General features: G+C 43.4%; 1 protein-coding gene across 2 annotated transcripts in view; it reads left to right on the forward strand.

The window, feature by feature from the left end:
* MRTFA (myocardin related transcription factor A) overlaps nucleotides 1–25,083 on the forward strand; it is a 96,452-nt gene that overhangs the window by 61,735 nt on the left and 9,634 nt on the right. For both annotated transcript variants that reach the window (XM_090141984.1, XM_031600230.2), the window contains 6 exons: nucleotides 5,009–5,074; nucleotides 20,058–20,113; nucleotides 21,675–21,750; nucleotides 22,425–22,586; nucleotides 23,984–24,159; nucleotides 24,638–24,793. In XM_090141984.1, the coding sequence (XP_089998110.1) occupies nucleotides 5,068–5,074; nucleotides 20,058–20,113; nucleotides 21,675–21,750; nucleotides 22,425–22,586; nucleotides 23,984–24,159; nucleotides 24,638–24,793 (633 nt within the window). In that variant the 5' untranslated portion in view covers nucleotides 5,009–5,067. The remainder of the gene's footprint in view (nucleotides 1–5,008; nucleotides 5,075–20,057; nucleotides 20,114–21,674; nucleotides 21,751–22,424; nucleotides 22,587–23,983; nucleotides 24,160–24,637; nucleotides 24,794–25,083) is intronic.

Here is a 25,083-nt window from a genome sequence, read left to right on the forward strand (position 1 = left end):
ATTGAAATTGTCATAAACCAAAGATAAAACATCCACTGAAACCAGGGGTTGATGTACTGCATATTTCACAGCTGCTGGTCAGATGTGACTGTTTAATGCAGCAGAAGCTAAGAAAAAATTCTTGATGTAATTAGAATGGCTGCTGGTGGCTGAGGGATGGCTTGAATGGGGCTTTGCCTCTCAAAGCTGTGGTAACATGCTATCATACTGAAGTTAGTTTACACAAACAGCTGCAATGGTTTTCCTCACTAGCTATCCCATGCTGTCAAACCCTTCTTGTACTTCTGCATATCGTAGTTGAGCTGGTTGCATCCCAGCTGTTTGGTGTGACAGTGGCTGTCCTGGGAGTGGGGAGGGTGCTGCAGCTCTGTGCTCTCACATGGGATATGCAGAGGTGCTGAGCACTTACACGTAAAGCACCGTGACCCGTAACGAGCCTTAAAGTGCATGGTTTGCTTTTTACTGTTTTGACTTACGCTTGCACTTTCCTCAGTTATGATAATGAGCTTGGGCTAATTTCACTTGTTCTTTGCTAGTTTCTCTTTTCAATCCCAGTCACGTGACTTATCGATTGGGTTGCAAGGAGGAATTTTTACATAGGGCAAACTGCTATCACCAACTTTGAAAGTCAATCAGTGGTCTCCACCAGCAACCAGGCAACCAGCCAGCACGTGGCTCTGGTCTCCGTGAGCCCTGCTCACTCCATTGCTGCACTGGGCTGCATTCTCTGCCTGCCCTCCCCTCGCTTAGGCCACCTTCAGGGTCTGCGGGGTTTCCTTAGGAGAAAAAAGTTTGGCAGAAATGGGGATACTGACTCTTGGGCCTCACAGCAGGCTCAGAGCCACACACCTCTCATTGCTGGGTCACAAACAACAGGAAACGCAGAATATTTTTTTAATTTGTTGTTGTAAATCTGTCATGGTATGTGACATAGGCTCGAAGTATTTTTTTCTCCTAAGGAGTTGTGATGCAGAGGCTGTGGCCTAGTTTCAGCAGTCCTGTGCACGCTGTTACACATGCAGTGTGCTTTAGAAGTTGAGGAGCTTTCAGGTAGGTACACCTAAGGGCAGGCACGTTGTTGCAGATTTAGATGGCAAGCTGCAAAAAACAACTTTACTCATCATAAATATTTGTTCTTACTGCTGCTTACTGCTGAGGCACCCTGGTCCTACGGCTGGGTAAATGTCAGTGTGGGTGCAGCCTCTGTATGTTGCCACCGGCCATCAGCATACAGTGCCCATGAGTTCAGTGTTCTGCAGTTCTATGGTAAGACACACAAAAAGTGGTCACAGCTTGCTCTATTTCTTTAACAGCTTTACTCAGTAGGTAGTGTTGCAGTGTAGTCTGTTACTACACACTCACAGGAGTGCTGCTTTTCCCTGCATCTAAAGGGCTGTCACCAGCTCACCCTACCATCTTCCAGATGCTCTGGAACCATAGAGTCATAGAATCATTTGAGTTGGAAGGGATCCTTGAAGGTCATGTATTCCAACTCTGCTGCAATGAACAGGGACGTGTCTTAGTAATTCTCAAAGGAGTCCATTAGAGACCTAGAAGCCTTGTCCAAATTTAAGTCGTACTTGTGAAATAGATCAGACATTCTCATTTTCTGGTGGGAAAATCAGACAAGGATGCAAAGCTTACAAAATGTTACATAGACATGAGTTTGATGAAAGAGATGAGTTATTTTTCAGCCAGCAGATATATGCTTTTCTTTATATGACCTGATTCACTTGGAAATTAATATAAAGTTTTAACTGTGGTCTTAAAGGAAAGATGGTTGGTTTGTGATTGAAAGACTTGCACTTGATCTGTCTTTGAGTAACTTTCTATTTCTCTGGTCATTCTAGACCCTTGGCTGAGCTCCACATGGAACAGCCTTGGATTGGTTCTTGGGACATCTGTTAATCTATATATAGGGTTCACACACTTGCACACGTAAACAGGTGATCTCCTAAATATACAAAATGGTGTTTGGAACTCTGAGTACTTATTTAAGCCAAATGAATTCAGAAGTGAACTGAATTAATCCTTTTTTTGCCCTCCTCCCAAAATAAACTGTATTGGGAAAAAAAGTGCATTCTGTGCTGATTGTAAGTTCTGCTTAGTATGTATGCGTATACATTCACTAATCCCAGGCACTGCCTAATAGCTATTAAAAATATCCAGAAAATGACCTTTTTCCTACTCTTTGGTTTGGTCCTCTTGACAATTGCTACTTCTTGCTGTGAAGGGACGTGGTGTTTAAAAATAATAGGTGCATGAAATGTGTAGAGAAAAAGGGTAGCAGATGATAACTGATATAGAAGTAAGTTATATTTGGAAAATTCATAAGGGAAGCTGAAGTCAGGAAGGGATTTTTGAGCTGTTTGTGAAGTTCGTGTCTGTCTGACTGACACTGATTTCTAATAAGTCTGGTAGTGGTAGGGAGGTTTCAGAGGAGTGAAGGAGAAGTAGAACCTTGCATTGCTAGTGAAAAAAGTGAGAGTGAGTAACCAGAGGGTGATCTAATATCAGTTCCAGGGGGAAAAAGCTATGGAAAATTTGATAATCTAAATAAGAGCAGCGGTATAATCCTATTATGCAGCTTTTCCATTTTAGGAGAGCAGGTCTGCTCAAGCACAGTTTTGTTGTTTTGATACTGGAAATTTGGTTTCTAGGGCTGTTGCCTGGGTGTAACAGACTTGTGTAAGTTTTCTAACGTAGTGCAATATGTTTTAGTTTCTAAAAGTGTCTTTGAATATAATAATGTTGTGCTTAAGTGGTTTAAGAACTGCCTGTAATCAAAGAAGGTAGAGTTTCTAGTTGGAAACTAGAGTTTCATGGCTTGGAAACAAACACTGCAAAAGGTGTTGAAGGAACAAAGATTAGTGAAGGCATAAATGATCTTAATGATGGTTTAAAAAAAAAAAAAAGAAAGGATAATTTAGGCAAATGGGGACAGTTGGGTGAAATGTGCATAGCTACAGGTGTGTACACCAAGGAGCAGAAAGTGCTGTCTGCATCTTAGTGGGAGAGCTCATCTCTGAATGTCCTTGTGCTGGGGGAAAGGTGGGTCAGCTGGGGAGGTAAGTGGTGGAGATAGCTGGCACAGTGAAGAAGGCAGGGGGTCCCACCAAGTGGCAAAACCAGCTGACAAATACACTGCTAGATGTGTAAGTGGGAAGAAATGAGTAATGCTGAGCTTCTCTAAACTTAAAGCTGGGGTGGTGGATGCTATAGGTCAGTGCTTAGCTGGTGTGCATTTAGTAAGATGTGCTAGTTTAGGGTATAGAAATGAGCCCCCCAGATGGCTTAGGAGTGGAAAAAATGTCACATAGTGAGAGTTACCTGGCAGGGCTGAGACTGCTTGCAGGAGGATGAGGTCTCGCCTCCTCTTTGTGTTAGTGCTAGCAACAACCCAGCCATGCAGGAGCACTCCTGAACCACCTGAGAAATCCTTTGGCTTAAGTAAGAGAGGAGAGGTAGCTTGGTTGTACACTGTATGCAGAAGCGCTTTCAGATGTAGGAATTATATTCGCATTGTTGTAAACTTCAAAAAAAAAAAAGAAAGAAAAAGAAAAAAGAATGTCGAGAGCCAATGGAAGCTGGAGCTAGGCAAGTTCGGCCTAGCTGAGGTGAGGATGATTAGCTGCTGTGCAAGCAACCACAGAAGTGATGGGGTTTTCATCTTTCGTCAACTTCATATGAAGACCAGATGCCCTATTGGAAGGTGTAGCTCAGTTTAATGCAAAGGGCAGACGGAAGGTTTAAGGAAACAGGTAAAATGGGCTGATATATGCAAGTAGGTGAAGTGCCATCTTCTGCTTAAGCTTTTTGATCTCATGTTCAGGGCGTGTACAGTATAAATTTGGGTGTAGTGTAGGAAATGAATGTACTGGACCAAAAGAATACTTAAGAAAGGAAGTATAAGGGTTGTAATAAAACTGTAGAACAGTTTTGTTCTCTGGTTCTGCCGCATTTGTGTGGACTTCTCTTATGTGGACTATACAACGTGAACTTGATGGAGAAACTGAAGTTTAAACAAGGAAGATGCCATGCTATTCATACTGTTTTATCTTGAGTGTGCTTAGGAGCTTGGGCTTGACTGCAGATGAGATTCAGTGTCTGTTCTCTGAGGTTGTCCTAAATTGGTGCGTGTGTGCGTGTGTGTAACTTTGCTTTTATCAGATACCTTTTGTATGGAAGTTGTCTTTGAATGTTCGAATGGATGTTTGAATGTTCGAATGTCTTTGAATGGACGAACAACTTCTACAGTTTTGCTTTGATTATATAGTTTGAATGGAAACTGCTGTTAAAATCTAGCTGCTGAAATTATGAGTGAACTGGTCACTTGCATTTGAAGGAAAAAAAATAGATAATTGCATTGTACACAGGTAATGCATATATTCTGTTGCACTCCAGTAAGTAGAGGACATTCTAGTGGTAAGAGATTCCTTCTGCTGTGGGATAAGGACACTTGAAGAGATAGCCATGATATTTCATTTTCGTGAGATGTTTCTGAAGGTGAAAGAATTTCTCAGTTGAGGAAGGAAATTGGTCCTGTAATTTAGAGAACCTAATGACCCATAATTTTCTCAGATCAATTTAATCTGCACAAAGTAATTTGGGTTTTTAGGAATCATTAGCAGTTGGAGTGTCACTCTGGTTTTATTGAAGTACCGTCAGACAGCGTTCTTCTGTTTGTTTTTTAATATTAATGGTTTGTAAGACCTTGATGCTCTAGAAAGAATTGAGAAACAGCCCTGGCTGTGCACATTTTTATCACCCTGCCAAGACCCTTTGCAACTTCCTCCCCTCGTTACCCGCAGCAGAACACGGAAACCTCGATGCTTGCAGCCACTTCTGCAATTGCAGCGGTGCAGGGCGGTGCGGCGGGAGGGGGTCTGCTTGTTCTGCTGCTCGCTGAACATCCGAAGAAGAAAACAAGATGCATTTGAAAATGCGTTCTCAATTGCTTCTCACACTGATGGTTTTCCTTCTCTTCCCTGTCTCTGCTGTTGTGCAGTGCTGCAGTTGAAGCTCCAGCAGCGACGCACACGGGAGGAGCTGGTGAGCCAAGGGATCATGCCGCGTAAGTATCACTTCAACTCTTTCTCTTGATGTTTTTGTGCTTGTTTTTGAGCTGAGACTGGTTTCGTGTACGATTTGAAAGATCTAATTGTCCGTTTCTGGGTGAACAACATCATATACAGGAGCCCCACCCAGTTCCACCCAGCTTTGTCCTTGGTTCGTACTCAAGGTATGGGGCCTCCTGTGGTACCGAGGAGCAGAGTAATGGCTTCAAGTGTAACCATACCCCAAAAGAACATTTGTGTTTGATTGTAGCGGAGACAAGTCTCCTGGAGACCATGCTGTTAGAAGTGTCATATATTGTTGATGCATGCTGGTAATCGCTCTTCTAACAGGCTTCCTGCCCTTGCAGTTTCTGTTCTTGTTTGTCAGCTCCTCAGACCTATGAGGCAGCTGTAGTTTTGTATGTTCATATTCCATAAGCTTGGTCCAAACTGGCAGTGCGCACAAGATGTTAACCCAGGAGGAGGCATGTTTTATGTTTGTAGCTAGAAAACAAGGCCAGCAAGGGAGCTACGGGCATCAGCGAGTTCCCTTCCTGCAAGGGAAGGCAAAATCTGCAGAGCCAGAGAACTTCAGTATACTTGTCTGAGTGGAGGCATTGGATGTCCCTTGAGTGAAATAAATTCACTGTCAAGTGGAGAAAAAAACACTTTTGTTTTGCTCCCTGCCCTGTCCCAGGTGCATCGGTGCCTCTGAACTAAATGGTATGTAGGTAACAACTTGAAGCAAGACCAAAGAGCAAGTGTTTAGAGTTCTGCTCAGTTTCACTTCACAGCTTTAGTAAAAGGCAGTGGCTCAGGTAAATGTTTTCTTCTTTCAGAAGCTTACCCCCTTCCCCATTTCACACACCTCGAGGACAATATACTAAAGAATTTCTTATTACTTCTATTTCTGGGGAGCGTGCTGTAATACGACGCAGTGGCGTGACTTAGACTTTGGTAAAGCCATAAGGTTAGGCTGTCAGCTCTCCCTCTGAATGAAGACAACCTGTCAGCACTACTCTGTCAGCTGAAGCAGCTCACTGAGGGGTAGTGACATACTCAAGATGTTTCTTGGCTCCCTGTTTAAAATTCTGTTACCAAATTAAATAGGAAAGATTGTCCTGTCTGGATATAGTTCATCACGCCTATCTTCTTATTTTTACCTGGATAATTCATACATGTGCTTCTACAAAATGCACTTGGTTTTGGAAGAAAAACTCGTGTCCTGGTGGCTGTGTGATTTGTTAATGCTTCCCAGAAGAAAATACTCCTAAATGTTCTTGACTTCTTTGTGGTCTTCTGCTTTGGGTGGATTGTATGCAAATACATATTTTGTTCAGTACTGGCTTTCTTCAAGGTATTGCTGGCCAAACTTGTGATTCCTGAGAAGGGTCTGTTTTACAGGCCCTTTGAAAATGAGGCTCTTTCAAGTAGTTCAAGTAAGGCACCCAGAGTAATTAGTCAGTCTTAAATTTGCTTAAAATACAGCCTAAATAACAAGTCGTTGCAGACTTGTACCCTTCATTGCTTCATTCATGTCTTGTGTGTGTGAATTTTATGACAGACCAAATAAGTGAAGTATCATTGTGAAAATATTGGCACTACATAAAAAGGTTCTTTCTGTAGTTAAGAGAAAAAGTTGCAGAAGATCTGTTCTAAACATGATTTGAAAGTGTTTCCCTCCAAGCCATGCTGTCATTTATCCATACCTGCCGACTGGAAATAACCACACGTAGGGAAATGTTTAAAACATTCTTCATCTAGGCCATTTTAATGAGAAGATCGATGTGAGATAAATTGTGATCCTTAAAGCAAAGTCCAGTTTTTAACCTGGGAAGTACAGGAGATGACTAAGGACCAGGAGATGACTAAGGACTGAGGGCATCTCAGATTCACAACAGCTTTGTTCCTACTTTCAGCAGTTCAGAACAGTCTTTACTTAGCACTGGCAATGTGCAGGTATCCTGGGTTCTATCATACCCTTACCCTGCTCACTCTGTCTGTGAAAGCATTTAGAAACTTAATTGTGTTCCCGTCATCTGCTACAAACCCTGAGCCTCTCCCTTGAGTTCATTACTCAGGAAACAAGCCCTGCGCAGCCCTCTCTCGTGGTTTAACAGAATTAAAACATGGAATCCAGAGGATGGTGTGGTGCTGAGTGAAATGAGCCGGCCCGCTCCCTCTGTAGGAAATGCTGGTTGGCTTCTAGCTTCTTGTTTCCATTTGAAGAACCTTTACACTTTTGAAAGAGTTGTGGCAGTTGTGATTGTATCTCCATTAGCCTTACAGCTTTGGTTGGAAAGGAGCTTCTGAAGTCAGACTCCTGATTGAACCTGCCTGCTGTACCTCGCTTTGCACCACAGAAAGGTCCCAGAGTTTGAGAGTTGTGTTACATTGGGATGAATCTGAATTGAAGGATATTCTGCCTGTGCCTAGCACTCACTCAGTCCACAGGAACAAACTAGAGCTCGTCTGGCACAGCACCTACTGTTTCACTATCACATATAGATAGGGATGTCAGTTGATCAACATCAGCTGTTTTTCTTGGCAAATTTGTAGGTTTTTTTATGCTATCCTAGGTGTTCATTAAGATTTAGCATTTAATTCAGTTCGGTTCCTGGATCCTGCCACCAAGCAGACCTGCAAAAATCTATGAAACAAATACGATACCTGATACTTCTGGTTCTCCTGAATGAAGTACAAATCTTATGTGGTGTTTGAATTCAGCTTGTGAATTGTAAACAAGGATTTGTATTCTCAGGCTTCCTTCCACACAGGGCTCTTGGCCACTGAGTGGGGGAACACATTTTGTGAAAGAGTTGATGCTCACAGTAAAGAGCCAGGGAAAGTCACATCGCTCCTGCTTTGCTTGTTCAGAACAAAGCTGGGAGTTGCTTACTTTTCCCCAAGTGGAATTCTGTTTATATGGTAGAAAGGCAAATGTATCAACATTTTTTTACCAAGTACACTTAATCTCGCTTGAGTAGCCTTTCCAGCCCACCAACCACACAGCAGGGCTATGCTTCACTAAAGAATTAGTGTAATGTAGTTAGAACTAAAACATTTATAAGCAGTGACAGAGGATTCAAAATAATCAAGTTTAATGCTTCATTAATTCCTGTTACTCTTCTGTTATCACTTTACATAACCTTTTACTAGCAGTGGGACTCATTAGTTGAAGATTAAAATTGAATATTGCCCAGAGGAAAGAATTGATAACTAAGTCTTCATCTGTATCTGACATGGCTGTGATCTGAGCTAGGACTGTACCTTGAAACAAAGAGAGTTTTTACACTTCTTCAGGTTTTGGCCTGTTTTCTGACGGTGACAACAGCCAAGCTCTTTTGACTGTTTGCTTTTTTTTTTTTTTTTTTTTTGTAAATATGCAGAAGTGATTTTCATCTTATTCTCTTAAAATGCGAGCTAAATAAAAACTTCTGGCTGTGCTCAGCTCTGCACTCTGTTATGTTGCAGAACAGTCAGATGCTGTCCATTTTTACAGTGTTGAATTTAAAGTTTACAGCTATCGTAAGTATTTTTTGTGAGAATCAAATCTTCAGTTTTTTGCTCTCACAAAGAATGTTTAACACAGCACCTAAGATACATCTGAGTAGGAAAACATGTGGGAAGTGTCTTCAACTAAATCAGCAAAACAATTGAAGAGGAAAGGCATTTGGCCAGTGTAGCAATACTCTGCTTTGCAAAACATGTTGTGCTTTTTCTGTTTGTTTTCTCTTTCTGTTTTAAAGCTTTGCATACCCCTTAGCTTGATCAATTGGGATTGTGATCTTTGGCTTCTGCCTGCAGACATGAAAGAGAGCCAAGCAGGGAATGTCATCGTGCAGCACAGTCCTGCTCCAGAGCTGCTCTTTTGACCGTTAGATTTACCTAAACAGATGAAGCAGAAGTAGAAAAGTGTTTCTGGGAATGTACTGTATGTTGCTCCATAACACAGCTTGTGACTATCTGCAGGGTGCCTCAGGCACTTAGAAAAGGGCATTGTGTGAGCTGGAGGCTAGGAGGAGAACTTCGAGGAGCTTCCTTTTTGCCTCAGTGTACTTGGTGCTCACCAGTTTTTGTGCCTGCATCCAAGTACTCTAGTAGTATATTTGGGTTCTGGGATGCCATGTATGAGGAGTATATGACTGGATGCAGAAGGCAGGTTAAAAGAAGAAAACAATGCTGTCCACTCCAGCATACAGTACTCAGCTCAAGTCCTCGTCGACTTAATAATTCCTGGTGGCAATTTAGAGTTTTCATCCCATGAGCCCTCTTCTATATCTACTGGATGCAGTACTGGTTTGTAATGCTTTGTCTTCGCTTGCCATGCCAACTGTTCAGTGCAGATCACTTCTTAATTGAAAGCAGAGCCTCCCTGATGCTGCGTGGTTAGAAGGTAGCAGTTGGAGTAGAATCCAGGAAGGATGGAGTCAGTATTGTCTTTCTGACTGTCTGTTTTTACAGGCCTCAGCCCTGAAGTGTTTCTGTGCTATAGGTGTGCAACACTCAGGTGCAGCTTTCTACTTGGACTTGTTGTCTGTCAGTTACTGAGTATACTGTATGCTGATACATGAGATGTGGGCATCCTGTGCTGCTGGGTTTCAGACTTGCCTGAGGAGGCAATGCTTCAAATCTGGGCCTCACTACCTCTGAATAAAGTTTTCTCTCTCCCTAACATCTAACCTAAATCTCCCCTCTTTTAGTTTAAAACCATTCCCCCTTGTCCTATTACAACCTATGTAAAAAGTCATTCCCCTCCTGCTTGGACTCTTCTCAAGTATTGGAAAGCTGCAGTGAGATCTCCCTAGAGGGGAGATGAGGGCAACGAATCCTTTGTGGATATTGTCAAATCCTGATTCCTGTTATAAACAGTGACTATGGTAGAATTTACTAGAATGCTGTCAAAACAAAAGACTTCCCCTGCCAGTTTTTAAAATGTTTTACCAATTTTACTTGTTAAAGAGGAGCATCTGTTGGGGTAAATTCAGGAAAGCAAAGGTAGCAAGCTGTTAGAACATATACAGTTATCTAAACGTGCTGTGTTTTTCACAACAGGAAATGTTCTGCTGTTACATGGATGACTTCAGGTGCAATTCTTAATGCCTCCACAGTATTTTGTCTCCATAACGGCTGTGATAGATGATGAGCTGCCGTGCCTGGGCATGGTTTTACTGATTCAGAAGTGTTGCCGTGTGGCCCTGCAGTGGCCATTTCAAGATTGTCGTGTGTTCTATTTGAACTGCAGATAAACCGATTGCTTTAATCCCCTGAATGTGCCCTTCCTGCTTTGTGTTGTCTGTGCTGTGTATTAGCTCCAACATTCTCCTGCTGCTTTACACATCAGGACTTAGAAGTGACGTTCCTTGTATTTTTTGGAAGTCTATTTAGAGTAACAACACAAAGTTATACTTGCCTACCACCCCGTATCAGCTGTTCTGCCCACCAATGCTGCTTCTGTCTCCTGTCTTTTTCCACAAAACATGCTGAAGTTGAACTTTCATGTAGGATAAGAAGTTCAAAGCAAACATATGGACTGTATCATCGCTCCCAGACTTTTTTAGTAAAATGTCCAAACCCATCAAGCCTTGAAGATATAAAAATAAAAACTTTTTAAAGTACTTCTCTTCATTTCTGAAGCCTTGCATTTCCTGGTTCATTGTGTATAGAATGAAATCTCAAGTACAGAGGCCAGCGAGACTTTTGCAGTGCTAGATGCTGTGCTCTGAGAGCAGGACTGGAACACTGAGAAGGTATTGTAAACCAAACACTGCTGTGAGGACACATCCAGCTGGATTTCTGTTTGTGCCATGTCACACAGAAATCTGTAACTGGTTTCATTTTCACTTGATCATCATCCCACCCAGCATGCTTTGCTGCTTCACTGGCTTGGATCTCTTGAATCCCAGTTTCAGGGCTTTGAGGCTTTGTAGAAAGAAGGGAGCCTGTATGGTTAAGCAGAGAACCTCCTTGCAGGAGGCCTAATAACTGTACCTGCTGTTTGTTTTTTTGATAGCTGCATGTGTTTGTTTTCCCTGTGTTTGTATCATCTGATTCATAAGACCTAGGAAAGTTCAGTGTGTGAGTAATGGAGATGTGCTGTCTGACCTTCTGAAGCTCCAGAGAGAAAAGTCTGTTCTGAGGGTTTTGACAGGCTGCATTTTTCTCAGCTCCCTGCAACAATCAAGTGTTAAACAATACTGGTTGTTTGCTAAGATGCTTAATAATTCAGGGAAGTAAAACTTGGTATGTCATGCAATTCTTTCTCCTTCATTTTCCCACTGTCTTCTTGGGTTAGTTCATTCTTTTTAGCTGGGAATCTCCCCTTTTTCTTCTCATTGCCCCACATCTCTGCCAGCCTTGTCACTCTGTAATGATATCAGAAGAGTTTGCAAAGGGACAGTTGCCCAGCCAAGAAGTAGGCATAAAGCCAGGTCTAGGAATGGATGAATCAAAGGGTTCCCATTTCCTCTTCAGTTTGGACATAGAATAATAATAACTGTATTGAAGCTTCAGTATTTCAGTAATGCCTTTTGAATGCAAGGAGTTAATGGGGATGTGCAGGGTGATCTGTACATTATCAGTGTTTGCTGTACATCTTCTTTGACATGAAGCTGTAGCAAGTCACCCAGAGATCTGATAACTGTTACCATGGGTGACAGTTTCCACTTTGCTCCTGGAGAGGGTAAGGTCTCTGAGAAATGACGCATCTCTGTTAAGACTTTAAATTAACTCATATTTGGACCTTGACAATTTGTTGGGCTTTCTCTGAGTTCTTTCACAGTGGCTTTGAGAAGCAGGCTCTTTTTTCGCTGTTACAGCTAACACAGGTCTTATCCTTCTGCTGTATCTTAAAGGAGTGGTGGCTTTGCCGAGCAAACCAAGTGCATCACAAGTGTTGGTGCAGAAGACGGTGCGACACTACAAGGCAGGACTTCTTCAGCTCAACTTCACGGCACATGGCCTTTCTTCCCCTGCCATGTCTTTAGCAGCTGAAATAGCTCAGCGACAGGGAAGTCCCCCTAAAGCCATAGCCCTGTAACTGTGATGCCAGGCTTTGGCAGTGCTGGCAACAGTAATGATGTGGGAAGCAACCCTTATCCAGCCCCTGTTCACTGTGGGACCAGAAACACTCACAGCTGGTAATGACAGTAATACTGTTATTAAAGGGTGTCAGTGAAGAGCAAAGCTGCTTTTGTGTGCATGCCAGAGATGTGTTTCTTACCTTCATAAAAATATTTGGATTTTTTTTATTTTATTTTATTTTTTTTCTAATCGATCTAAATTTTGCATTTTGAGTTTATAACGTTTTGGGGTTTGAAGAATCACAGTTTACCATTTATGTTCTTACCCTTACATTGATGCTCAGCTCTTAGCCTTAATCCAGGGGCTCTTATCCATGCCAGGGCTATGAAATCAGCAAGATTTCTGAATTATGATCAGGTCTGTGTCCTAAATGTGGAATTCATGGGTGCTACATGAAGACAAAACGGTGCTGATGGAGAGCTCTTTCCACCACCTGTGTATTCCTCCTCCCCTTTCATATTCTTTCAACACGCTGCTCTGTGATACTGCCCTGCAGCAAGATGACAGCTCCTTCTGTGCATGTGACCCCATTTTTGAATACTTTTGTCTTCTATGCCTTAAGAAATGTTTTTTGGAAGTGAGGTGAAGAAAATGCCAACTGCCTTGATCCGTGGTTCAAGATTTGTGGCATACCAAACACCAAAAGCTACAGGGTGGGAACCCCACCCTGAACTGACAGAGGAAGTTGTGAAGCATACTCACTGCTCTTTATCTCATCTTTTTACGAAAGCATATAGTAAACAAGAGATGGAAACTAGAATTTGGTTCAGAGCAGAGATGAATAGCAGCTGCAGCAGTAGGCCTTGCCTTTGTGAATTACTCTGAGGTTGGTTTTGGACGTGACATGAGCTTCTTTTACTCATAGCAAACAAAGATTTTAATTTCCCTTTAAGAGCCAATCTTGATTCAGTCTTTCGAATTTACCTGTAGCCTCCCTACAAATGTTGCATATCTGACCAGATGATTTGCACTTCAGGTATCACCTTGCTGTCTCCGAAGAGATTGGTCCAAGTATAGAGATCAAGGAAGGCCCACTGGCTGTCAGGTCTGATTGCTGACTCTGATTTTGAGATCTTAACCTATCCCAGATGGTTTTCTAGTGTCTCCTCCTCCTTCGACACTCGAGCTGTGAGGATCTGGGAAAAAAATTTTCTTTCTTTCTATCCATTATTTGGCTTCTGCAAATCTCGGTGTCTTTTGTCAACTGCAGAAGCTAACGCAGTATATGGCCACTCTGACCTCTTTTTCTTAGCAGCTGGTTCAGATCTTCCTCTGCTATGTTTCGTTCTTAGAGTGGTTCTGATTTTGGTTCTGATTCCACTTATTTCTCACACTGGGTAACAGGAACTCAGATATTTCCATATGACTGTCTTGGAAAGCTTTGCAAGACTTAACGTTGCTTTTTTATGCTGCTGGGTAAACCCTGAACAGAAAAGGTTGGAACCATTTTGCCTGGCCTTTTGTCTCAGCTGTTATGTTGTAGATTTGGATTTGATTTGGGTTTCACACAGATTCACAGAATTGCAGGCGTTGGAAGGGATCTCAAGAGATCATCAAGTCTGACTTCCTGCTGAGGCAGGTATCCTACAGTAAGTCACACAGGTAGGCGTCCAGACAGGTCTTGAATATCTCCATAGAAGGAGGCTGCACAACTTCTCTGGGCAACCTGTTCCAGTAATCCATCACCCTTACTGTAAAGAAATTCTTCCATGTGTTTGTAAGGAACTTCCTGTGTTCAAGTTTTAGGCCATTACTCCTTGTCCTATCACTGCACGCCACCAAGAAGAGTCTGGCCTCATTCATTTGCCTCCCACATCCCTTTAGATATTTATAAACATTTATTGGATCCCCACTCAGTCTTCTTTTCCCCAGGCTGAACAGACCCAGGTCACTCAGCCTTTCCTCATACAGAAGATACTCCAGGCCCTTTATCATCCTTGTGGTCCTCTGCAGGACCTCTTTTAGGAGATACCTGTCTTTTTTGAAGTGGGGAGTCCAGAACTGGACACAGTATTCTAAATGTGGCCCCACTGGGACCACCTTTCTTGACCTGCTGGCCACACTGTTTGTAATGCACCCCGGGATACCACTGGCTTTCTTGACCACAAGGGCACACTCCTGGCTCCTGGGTGCCCACCAGGACACCCAGCTCCTTCTGCAGAGCTCTCCAGCAAGTCAGCCCCTGACCTGTAATAATGAATGTGGTTATTCCTCCTCAGGTGCAAAACTCTACACTTGCATTTTGAGTTACCTTGCTTATAAGCAGCTCCGCCATGACACTTTGCAGCAGTATCTCCCTTTACTCACATTTCAATGTCTTCAAATGCACCTTGGATGGAGGGAACACTGAAGTTATGCATTGCTGTTCTGAACTCTGTATCATAGGAATTAATACATTGGTTTGAAGCAAAGATGAGCAATTTCCATCTGTGCTTTGTACAGAAGGGCATTTATCATCAGAGGCAGTCCTGCATAGCTGCTGTTTAACTTTGGGATCAGGTGGAAGACCAGCAGTTCAACACAGATCAGCAGAGGGGCAGTCTGACCAAATGGTGTCTGATGTGGAAGTGCATATAAAGCAAAGGTGTGTCACTGAATTCCTCCGTGCATAAAAAGTTGCCCCCATTAACATTCGCTGATCCTTGCTGAATGTTTATAGAGACCAAACAGTGGAAATGAGCATAGTGAGGTGGTGGGTGCTGTGTTTCACCAGTGGCAACAGTGGGTCCCCTCTGCTGGTGCAAGTTTAGATGAGTGTGGCACGCAGGCTCTTTCTCGTTGCCAGTAAAAATGCATAGCTAATGGTGGTGACTGCTTTGAAAAATAATGTTTTGTAGCTGAGAATTTATCAAGCAGTTTTACTGTGCTCGTTGTATCTGTGTAGTTTCTGTGAAAGTAAGTAGGAGGCATTACTTTCACAGCGGCTCCCACTGCAGAATGGGTTTTTAAACCCTGCCTCTCAGTCCTGACTTTGGCTGGCTGGGCAGCTTCTGCTCTGTTTTGCTGACACAATTATTTGTGGAGCTGGGCTGTAAATGAGCATACCAGTCCAGGTTAAAATAACTCTTTCAAAACAACTGTGATATGAATCCACAAAATGCTGTCAGCATAGCTGAGGGCTGGCATGCTTTGTCCCAGACCCAGGTGCAGAAATGAATGAGGGCAGAACATGGAAACTCACTTTATTGAGGATGAAAATATGAATATATCATATATAAAGAAATGCAGAAAGGCAGACAAAAGGAGTACCTCATGGGAAGGGTGCATAGGGGAAATCACTTAATCGTTCTTGGATATATCAGCAGTAGAAAAGTAGGGAGGGGGTGGAAATCCATCAATAGCTAGTAACTGTGATTGTAGTTCAGCAAGATTTCTGCCTCTAGCAGCACTCTGTTCTCATCAGGAGCTCACCCCAATTTTGGTAAAGCAAAGTTAGCAAGGTTGGACATGCAGTCAGCCAGATCAAGGATTCAAGCCATGCTAAGTAGCAGCTGTTTGGGACTAAGCACATGCCACAGGGAGGAAGTAGCTAATTTTTGGTGACTGATGCCTAGTGTTGCTCTTGGCATGGTATGATGCCACTGGAACATCAGTGGAGAGGCAGAAGTGAATGGGACGTGGGCGAGGGGAAGAAGTCGGTCCTAAGATTGTACCCACCACTGGAATAAATATTCCTCCCCAGGAATTCACAATATTGAACGCCTTTTTTCACATCTTGGGTTGAGTAAGGTGCTTGGTACAGGTTCACCCAATGTTTTCGTGCTGGGACAATTCCAAGCTGTGTACAGAGTTGGTGAGAAAACAGCATTGGAGTAAAGGCTTGGTGTCACATGGGCCGAGCACAGAGGGGCTTTTGAGTGAGGTGGGGAGAAAGAAGGTGCCTGGCTGACACTATTCACTATCTTCAATAACTCCATTTAAACAAGGGAGTAGTGTGTGTATTATTTAAGAATGCCTAGTTGGAAAATATACCTAATTTTGGACACTGTGCTTCAAGAAATATGCTGATCAATTGGAAGAAGTCCAGAAGAGAGTAAACGAGCAAAGGACTGGGAAATGTTCTCTATAAAGGAAGGTTGAAATAACTGGCTTTGCTCATTTTATAGAGCAGAAGATTCTAGAAGAACCAAAGTTTTCAAATATATTGGGATAAATGCAAAGAGGAAGAAAATATAAGTTGTTCTCTGTAATTACGGAAGGTAAGGCAAGGAATAATGAGGATGTACTGTAGGGAGGGAAATACAGGTCAAACATTCAGAAAGGTTTTCAAATAGTATGAACATCTAAGCCTGCAGATAGTTCCTCTGAAGTAATACTGCATTTTTTTCATTGGTGCTCTTCGAGAACAATTTAGACAACTTAGTGTAAGGAGTAGTTGAGTATATTGAATATAGTTGAATATAGGTCAGACATAGTTGAGTATGTATCAGATCTGTGCAGTCAGAAAGGATGAGGTGCTTCGAGTGTCTTCATCCTTACTTTGTGGGGTTGCATTTCCTGCACTATGTACCGAGCACTGTGCGTGCATGCCTTGCATCAGTGGTAGAAGTCCTGCCCCATGCCTTCCTACCTCAGTGCGTTGTGCCAGGGCTGTTAGCAGTGCTTCTGGCTCCACCCTTTTGGCTGCTCATCTGTGGCCAAGATCAAAATGAGACAGAATACCAGATATTGTTAGGAACAGTAGAACTTTGTCAGTGTGGATAATCTTGAGTGAGATGGACAAAGGAGCACTCAGGCGAGCAAGCCAACGGGGTATGAGGGCAGGAATGGGTTGAGGGATTGGTGCCAGGTGATTGGGAAGGACAGTGCTGGGAGCTGGTAGAGATGTGTGCCTGCTCACCCTGTGCCTGAACCAGCGCTGTGCCTCCCAGCTCCAGTCTTCTACACAAGGATTTGTTATTTTTTTTTCCCACTCGCTTTAATAAAGCTAGGGAAGGTACTGCCCAGCTCTTCCCTTCTTAGTAATTTCAAACCCCAGCAAAATGTGCAAGGCTTAGTTAATTTTGGATGGAGTAGGATTTTACAACAGACACTCTTCTGTCATCTAGCCCCATCCTGGATTGCTGAGGGAAGCAGTGAATGATTTGTGCCCTCTTGACATTTCCAGAGGTCAGCTATGAAGTCCTCTGTCATATTGCCAATGCAGAGCTGCAGCACAGTGCTTGTTTCCAAAGGAGAGACTGACATTGTTCTGTGCGCGGTTCTTCCCCTAGCACTTCTGCTTTACTTTCTATTCAACTTCTTTACCTACTATGTGATTTGAGAGAGGGGTTTTCATTTTGTTTTCATCACAGGGATGCTTTTCTCCTTCCTTTATTCTTCTTTATTGAAGGCTTCTCTTGCGCTACCTGTGACATCGGTTGCACTCCTGCAGTTGACTTTTGCAGCCATAAGCTGTGGCCAGGGAAATGTCACATAAAGTTCACGTCCTGCCTCACGCTGACGGCAGAGGTAGGAAAGGGAGGGTGAAGCACTTCTGTCATGCTGGCACGTTCTAGTGGCAGAGGGCCTTTGGAAACCCAAGAAGAAGCTTTCTGCTTGTGTCTCCAGTGTAGATTTTTATCCTGGTTTATGTATCACATGCTATCTTTGTCCAGGACTACCTAAGCTTGAAGAAGCTTGTACTTCACTTTTCTGCAATACCTATACAATGAAATAAATGTGTGTTTAAGCTCAAGCACATGCCTGTATTCACAAGCAGATCATCTCTCTGCCTTTACTTTGCTTATCCCAAAGTGTAGTCAGCGCGATCATCTTGGCCAGCTTGCAAAACTTTCCCTGGTGGTTTCTCCCTGTTTGTATGGAACTTGATTGTATGGAACTTACCTTTAATCTCAGCAGGAACTGTTTGCCCCCCATCATTTGTATACTCACCCACTGCTGTTAGTTCTCACTCATTTAAGCCTATTTATTCTACAAATGATTCTTTGTAGTCTGAACCTCCTCTGGTTCACTGGTGTGATTGGAATTCCCACATATTGATTGCATTCTGCTTTTTACCCCATGATGTAAATCACAGTATCACAGGATCACAGAATGGCCAGGGTTGGAAGGGACCTCAAGGATCATGAATCTCCAACCACACACAGGGCCACAAACCTCCATATTTAATACTAGACCAGGCTGCCCAGGGCCCCATCCAACCAGGCCTTGAACACCTTCAGGAATAGGGCATCCACAACCTCTCTGGGCAGCCTGTTCCAGCACCTCACCACTCTCATAGCAAAGAACTTCCCCCTGACATCCAACCTAAATCTTCTCTCCCTCAACTTAAAACCATTTCCCCTTGTCCTGCCGTTATCTACGCTTTCAAAGAGTTGATTCCCCTCCTGTTTGTAGGCTCTCTTTAGGCACTGGAAGATAACAATGAGGTCATCCCGCAGCCTTCTTTTCCCCAAGCTGAACAAGCCCAGCTCCCTCAGCCTGTCCTCATAGGGGAGGTGCTCCAGTCCCCTGATCATCTCTGTGGCCCTCCTCTGGACCCTCTCCAACAGCTCCCTGTCTTTCTTGTACTGGGGGCTCCAGACCTGGACACAGTACTCCAGATGGGGCCTCACAAGAGCAGAGTAGAGGGGGACAATGTCTGCCTTAACGTTTTGCTTTTCTTGGTGCTCCATTTTATTCTGTGGGAAAGAGTTTTGAAGTGCATTGGACGTATCTTCTTGTATCACATTTATGCACGGGTTTTATTTTTGAATAGCATTCCAATATTTCATTATGAAGTTGCATTTTAGAAGCACTTTAATCATTGGTCTTCAGTGAAGAAGAGCACGAGCAGACTGTATTTCGTGGGACCTAGATGCAGCACTTTGGAGTTACTGACTGCACCAGTTTATAGACTTCTGTCTTCAAAAGAGCTTCAGAGTGTCTTTAAAGCTGAAAGCTCTTTGAACATTGGTGCTCAGCTTGATGGACGTTTAGAAACTCCATCAGGTAGTTTTAGATATGAATATTTCAGAAATAGGAACGAGTGATGTACCCTTCAGCCAGCTCTGAACACAGGCCGCAGTGGGGCTGTTGTGGAAAAGAAGCAATTTGTGGGTTTGGGAAAACCATGAGGAGTGAGCAGCAGTGACTCCACAGAGCTGGAAGTCATGTCACCTCTTCCTCCTGTTCTCCCATGGGACACGAGCTCTGTGTGCTGCGTAGGAGCCAGGCAGAGCGAGAGATTCTTCCAGGGTTGTACGGTCCTGGACAGCAGAGGATTAGTTCCTTAAAACCTGATCCATTTTGGCTCTGCTTTTTTTACTAATCTGGGAGGGGGGGATGAGGAGATCCATTAAATGGAGCGCTGCTGTTAATTCCTCAAGTTGTGGTTATCTGTCAGCAGGCAGATGCACTTTCCTATCCAAGTGTTCCTGTTGTCATCGTAGTTTCTGTTACATGGAACAATGTATATGTCCTTTTGTAGACCTGCAGAATCTGTAACCAGCCCATGCATGCACACAAAACACAGGTGCAAATGGAGGAAAGATTGGCAGCTTCCTTTGACATTAAGAGGTGGTAAAAAGGATTTACAGTTCATTAGGATCCTCCCCCATGAGGATCCTTCCAACCATCTCCTGCATCCCCTTGCTGTTTTGGTGCCATTCACTTACCTAAGGGTCCTGGATATTTTGTGCCATATTGAAGAGTTTATTGGGGGAGTTCGTTGGTGAGCAGTGGATAGCTCCACTAGGAGTGTAGCACACGTTATTCTCTTCAGTAGTCTACAAAAGGTCCAAGTCAGCTCCTGTGCTGTCAGAATATGACACTTCACACAGCTTTATGCCAGCTGGGGTCTGGTCCCGTGTGCTGGAAGATGCAGGAGGCAGTTGCTGTGGGGTATTTGTTAATTTGTTTGTCCTGGAAGGATGTGTGGTGAGAGAACTTCATCACTCGTACTCATTCTCTAAATGTTTTTTTTTTTCTCTACAGCTCTGAAAAGTCCAGCTGCATTTCACGAACAAAGAAGGAGTTTGGAACGGGCCAGGGTAAGATGCAATATGCTCTCAAAGGTTTTAGGGAAGTCAGGAACAGTCTGTCTTGCAGTTTGGGCATCCCACAGCTGTTAACGTGATGCAGAAGGGAATCCTTCGCATTCTGAATGTGCAGTTACAGATGTTTTGGGTGGGGTGTTTTTATTTGTGGTGCTGGTTACCCCTCAGTGAACAGTTGTAACTAAAAGCCACTGAAGACAGTACCTGGATTTTCCCTGGAGGTCACCGATATTTTTCTTCCTGTCATTCATTTACTGTATGTTATTATTTTTATAGTGTCTGTTTTGCCCTTCAATGATATGGATGTCATTGAAATAGCTGATTCCACGTCTGAGGAAAGTGTGTGATTTTTTTCTTGTGTACACATGCACTTGTTCCTCTTGGACATTAGAAACAGAAAACTTATTTAGTAGAGAGGATGCCAGCACTGAGATCACACAGACTTCTGGCTTTACAGAAAGAGGAAGGCAAGCCTGAGTTAGGCGTCACCATCCACACTTCACCTTTGCTCACTGGGAGTTTCTTGGTGATTTCTGTTCCTCAGAAGGCCTCTGAAGATAGGGTTTTGTTGGTCTTTTTTTTTCTTTCTTTCTGATTAGTCTACAGGGAAATAAAACCTGTTATGACTGTGAGCCAAATTCTGTTTTAAAACTAAAAGCAAGACAAGGCTAAAGAAGTAACATGGCTGTGATAAAAACATGCAAGGCAGTGTAAGCACTTTGAGTTTGGTGGAAGGATTGGAACAATGGATTCTGCATTAAGACCAGTGTCCCAAAGGCTTGTGCTTTTTCCTCCATTTTTTAATAAACTCCTCTTACTAAGTTATCATTCTGGTGTGGGCATCTAAGCAAGTACGATGCAGTTCTCTGATTGATTGACTTCAATGTTTATTTCCTCTCAAGATCATCAAGTTCTGATGGCCAGCACTTAGCAATCTGTTACCCACTGTGCCCAGGTTCCCTTCCAGGGACATGCATAGGGTAACAGGGCCATCTCCATACATCACTCCATCCATAGCACATTCTTCAAAGATGTTGCTAAAAGCAGCTCCGGAAAAGGGTCTTGTAGCATTTAGAATTTGCCTGCCAAGGAAGAGCGTGGGGTCTGTAGCTTAATGAATAGCATGTCTTTAAATAAGAATATGCCTGAGCCACAGGTTGTGCCAAATGCCAACAGCATATGAAACTATTTGCTGTGAACAATGGAACAATATATTCATGCTGCAGAGTAAAAGGAAACATCTTGAATTTCACCCTGGCATAAGCTAGTGGTGTTACGTAAAAGGCAAAAAGGCTTCAGGTCTTGAGAAAATCCTTTCCAGTTTCAGTTCCGTAGGGCAGCAGTGCACTTTTTTACTGAGGGAATGTCCAGCAGAAGGTCATCTTCAGAATAAACTCACTCTGTGGTGCTTTGGGATTCTGATACGCCCCTTCCTTCTTCAGTGTTTATTGAGATTTCAGTAGCAACTAAAGATGGTTGCTTCTGTTGTTTGTCCGAGGTTATCTCCTGTGTCTGATCAACTGAAATTGGTTTTGCTTGTCTGTTTTTGCTGCAGACAGAAGACTATCTGAAACGGAAAATCCGGTCCCGGCCAGAGAGATCAGAGCTGGTTAGGATGCACATTCTGGAAGGTACAGCACACACGGAACAGGAAGACACCAACAATAAGATTTGTCATAACTGCTTACTTGGCAGCTTTCTGTTTTGCCTCCAACCCCCAAATCTTTCCATTAGCTGGGATGGGCAGAATATTGTGCTACAGGCCTGTAGCGTGATTTCTTGGGTGTGATTCAACAATCTCTGAAGAATCTGTTATGTAAACTCAAATTGTGCAGTTTTGCGCAGCTGAGCCACAGTGAAATAGAATGGGCATTGCTCTTCTGCTAGGGGAAGGCACTGTAAAATACTGAAGTGGGAAGAAGGCAGATTTGATCTAATCAATGTGCACCTCAGTTTCAGAGAGGGAGTACTATCCTGCTGCTGAGTACCACATCTTTGGACACAACTGAAAGGGAAAAGATGAATGAGAATCAGGTGACATTAGTTTGAGAACAGTGAATTTATCCTATTCTAGAGTCACAGGAGCTGTTATAGTATCTTCTTAATTTCAATTTACATATTATCTATAATGCATCTATAATATTTCTATATTATATAGTTATCTAGTGCAACCTGCCATTATTTTCCTATACAGCTATCTGCCATTATCTACAGTTACCTTTGTAAATAGAAGTTAGGTACTGCTAAAGTACATAGGTTGGTCATTGTTGAACTGATGCCACTATATTTGCTTTCCCCTGAACAGAGACCTCAGCTGAACCCTCCTTGCAGGCTAAGCAGCTGAAGCTAAAGAGAGCCAGGCTAGCAGATGACCTCAATGAGAAGATAGCACAGAGGCCAGGTCCCATGGAGCTGGTGGAGAAGAACATCTTGCCTGTGGAATCCAGCCTGAAGGAAGCTATTATAGGTGAGGCCAGAGGAGGGTCTGTGTGGAGGGCATTGCCCACAGATGTCTGTGATTTCCTATCATTTTGCCTGTCTGTTTAAGGGAGTGCAATCCCATCATTGTTCTTATTTTCCTATCTCAGAGCCTTTCAGCCCCCAGGATTCTGCAAAACAGAATGCACTCTGGCACAGATAGTCGTAAAGAGATGTTAATTTAATGTTGTGGACATTAAATTATGAGTGTAGACATCCCAGAATAATGCAAGAGTGTTTGCATACCCTGAGGGCTTGAAAGACTGCTGTAAATTGCATTCCCTAGATTCTCTCCTTAAAAGTTTCCCCTGATATTGACACATCAGCAACCCTGGTCAGGGAGAACCCATTGAGTGACTCAGATCAGGAAAGGAGACAGAATATAAACAGGTGTGATGAAACAAAAGCTGTCTGTGAACTTACAAACTTCAGAGAATCCAACCCCTTTAAAAATAAACCAGAACAGATGTAAATCATGCCAGTGCCATTCCAAGGGCTGTAAGGAATGCTGAGGAATAGTCTTCCCACCGCCTCAGCAGTGCTCTTTCCCATCTCCCCAGACTGGGTGTTCTGTGCACGTCTGTGGTTACTCGTTCCCTCAAACACACACAGCTATTTTAAAGACAAATGGAACACAACTGTGAGCAGGGCTGCATACTTCTCATGAAAAAAAAGAAAAGGGCAGTGCTGGGGGAGACCTGGCTTAACTATTGCACAGGAAGTGGTTGAAGAAGAGGGAGCTTGTGAGCTGGCATATTGAGATATGAGATGTGGCTTCCTTCTGACTCTGAGCAGAATGCATCTCCATGGATTTCAGTTATGTTAGGTGCAAATGATAGTATTTTCTGCTTACCAGGATTAATTTGAGGTAAGTTGCTCTTTGTGGGATGTGTAGACAGTCAGAAATGTTAGTAGCAGTCAGGGCCACCAAATCCATAGACCCTGATGCTTATAAGACTAGAGGACAACTCAGGATTCTGTCTTGAAGAGTGATTCTATCTTCCGCCACCTAGGATGAAAATCAAAGAAAGCATGACTCAGCCCTACTGACTGACCTTTTTCTTTGGTGCCACATGGTCAGCAAATAGGCCGTGCTTCAGCTCTGGCTTTGGCTTGAGTAGCTCATGTTGTGCTTCTTGACCTCATCTTGTGGAGAAGCAAGAGAAGTGGTTCACCTCAGTCTACATCTGTGTATTCTGCTGATAGCAGAGATGAATTTAAACACTTCAAATGGATCCAACTTGGGTTTCATTTTCTCTTTTTTGTATGATACGTTAACTCACACACAGTTCTCCATGCCTTCATTTTTTTTGTGAAACATCTAGTCGCAGGTGAAACGATTTCTAATTCCACTTGGAAGCCCATGGCCAATGTTTGTATTTTCAGTTGGACAGGTGAACTACCCAAAGGTTGCAGACAATTCCTCTTTCGACGAGGACAGCAGTGATGCCCTCTCCCCAGAACAGCCAGCCAGCCATGAGTCCCAGGGGTCTGTCCCATCGCCGATGGACTCACGGATTTGTGACCCTCTCCCTAGCACCACTGGCACATCACTAGCTCAGGTGAGAACGTGGTGGCCTCCTTCAGTGCCCTGGAGCTTTACAGCTACTGCTGGTTCATGGCAGAGGATCCTAAAATGCAAGGCTAAGAGACCCGGAAAAGATCACTGGTGGAGCATAATCAGTGAGATTTCACAAGGGATTTTAGCTCTGTGTGGCACCGGTGAAGTCCTCTGGTCATTCAGAAGTGCCCATAGTGGTGTCATGTGGGGAATGGGACAGTCCTGGCTGGTGAGGCAGGCTGGGCAGGTGTGCAGCTGATTCAGGCAAGCAAAGCTGGACATGCAAGTGTAGGATTTTGATTCCTTCTCTGCCCTTGGAAGTTGTGGTGCTTCTTGGGGACAAATGGAGTGGGTTAAAGGAATCTAATCAATCACTTGAATACTCTGTTGCTTCCCCTTAAGTGGGCACTTCCCACCACTGTGTTAAAATGCTTCCCTCCTTGTACATGTACTCATTATGCCTTTCTCTGTCCCTGCAGGGTACATCCCAATTGCAGATTAGTGCAGACTCCAATGAAACACTTTTCCTACCTGAACAGCCGCCCCCGCCTCTGCCACCTCCACCTCTTCTGCCTCCCAGTCTTACCAATGGAGCAGCTCTTCCTGCTGCCAAGCCCCCACCGACGCTCATTAAGGTATTTTGGAGGTTTCTTCATTGGTGTAGTCAGAAAAAAGATGAGATGATTATTCTGAAGAAGACTTAGAGTTGAAAGTGCTATGTTAACAGAAGCTAAGAAGGCTCATATACCAGTGTCTTTCTTTGACCCTATTTGAGCAACATATTTAATAGGTTCTTTAATTCCATGAACTGTTCACCTTCTGTGAAATGGGTCCTAAACGCAGAACATTTGGAAACGGTTGGTGTTATTTATAAGTAGAGTTAGTGAGCCTGATGGACGAGTGGTCTGGTGTGCTGGGAAATATG

Source organism: Phasianus colchicus, chromosome 1 (genome assembly GCF_987193195.1).
Source record: "Phasianus colchicus chromosome 1, bPhaCol1.hap1.1, whole genome shotgun sequence".
Taxonomy (NCBI): domain Eukaryota; kingdom Metazoa; phylum Chordata; class Aves; order Galliformes; family Phasianidae; genus Phasianus; species Phasianus colchicus.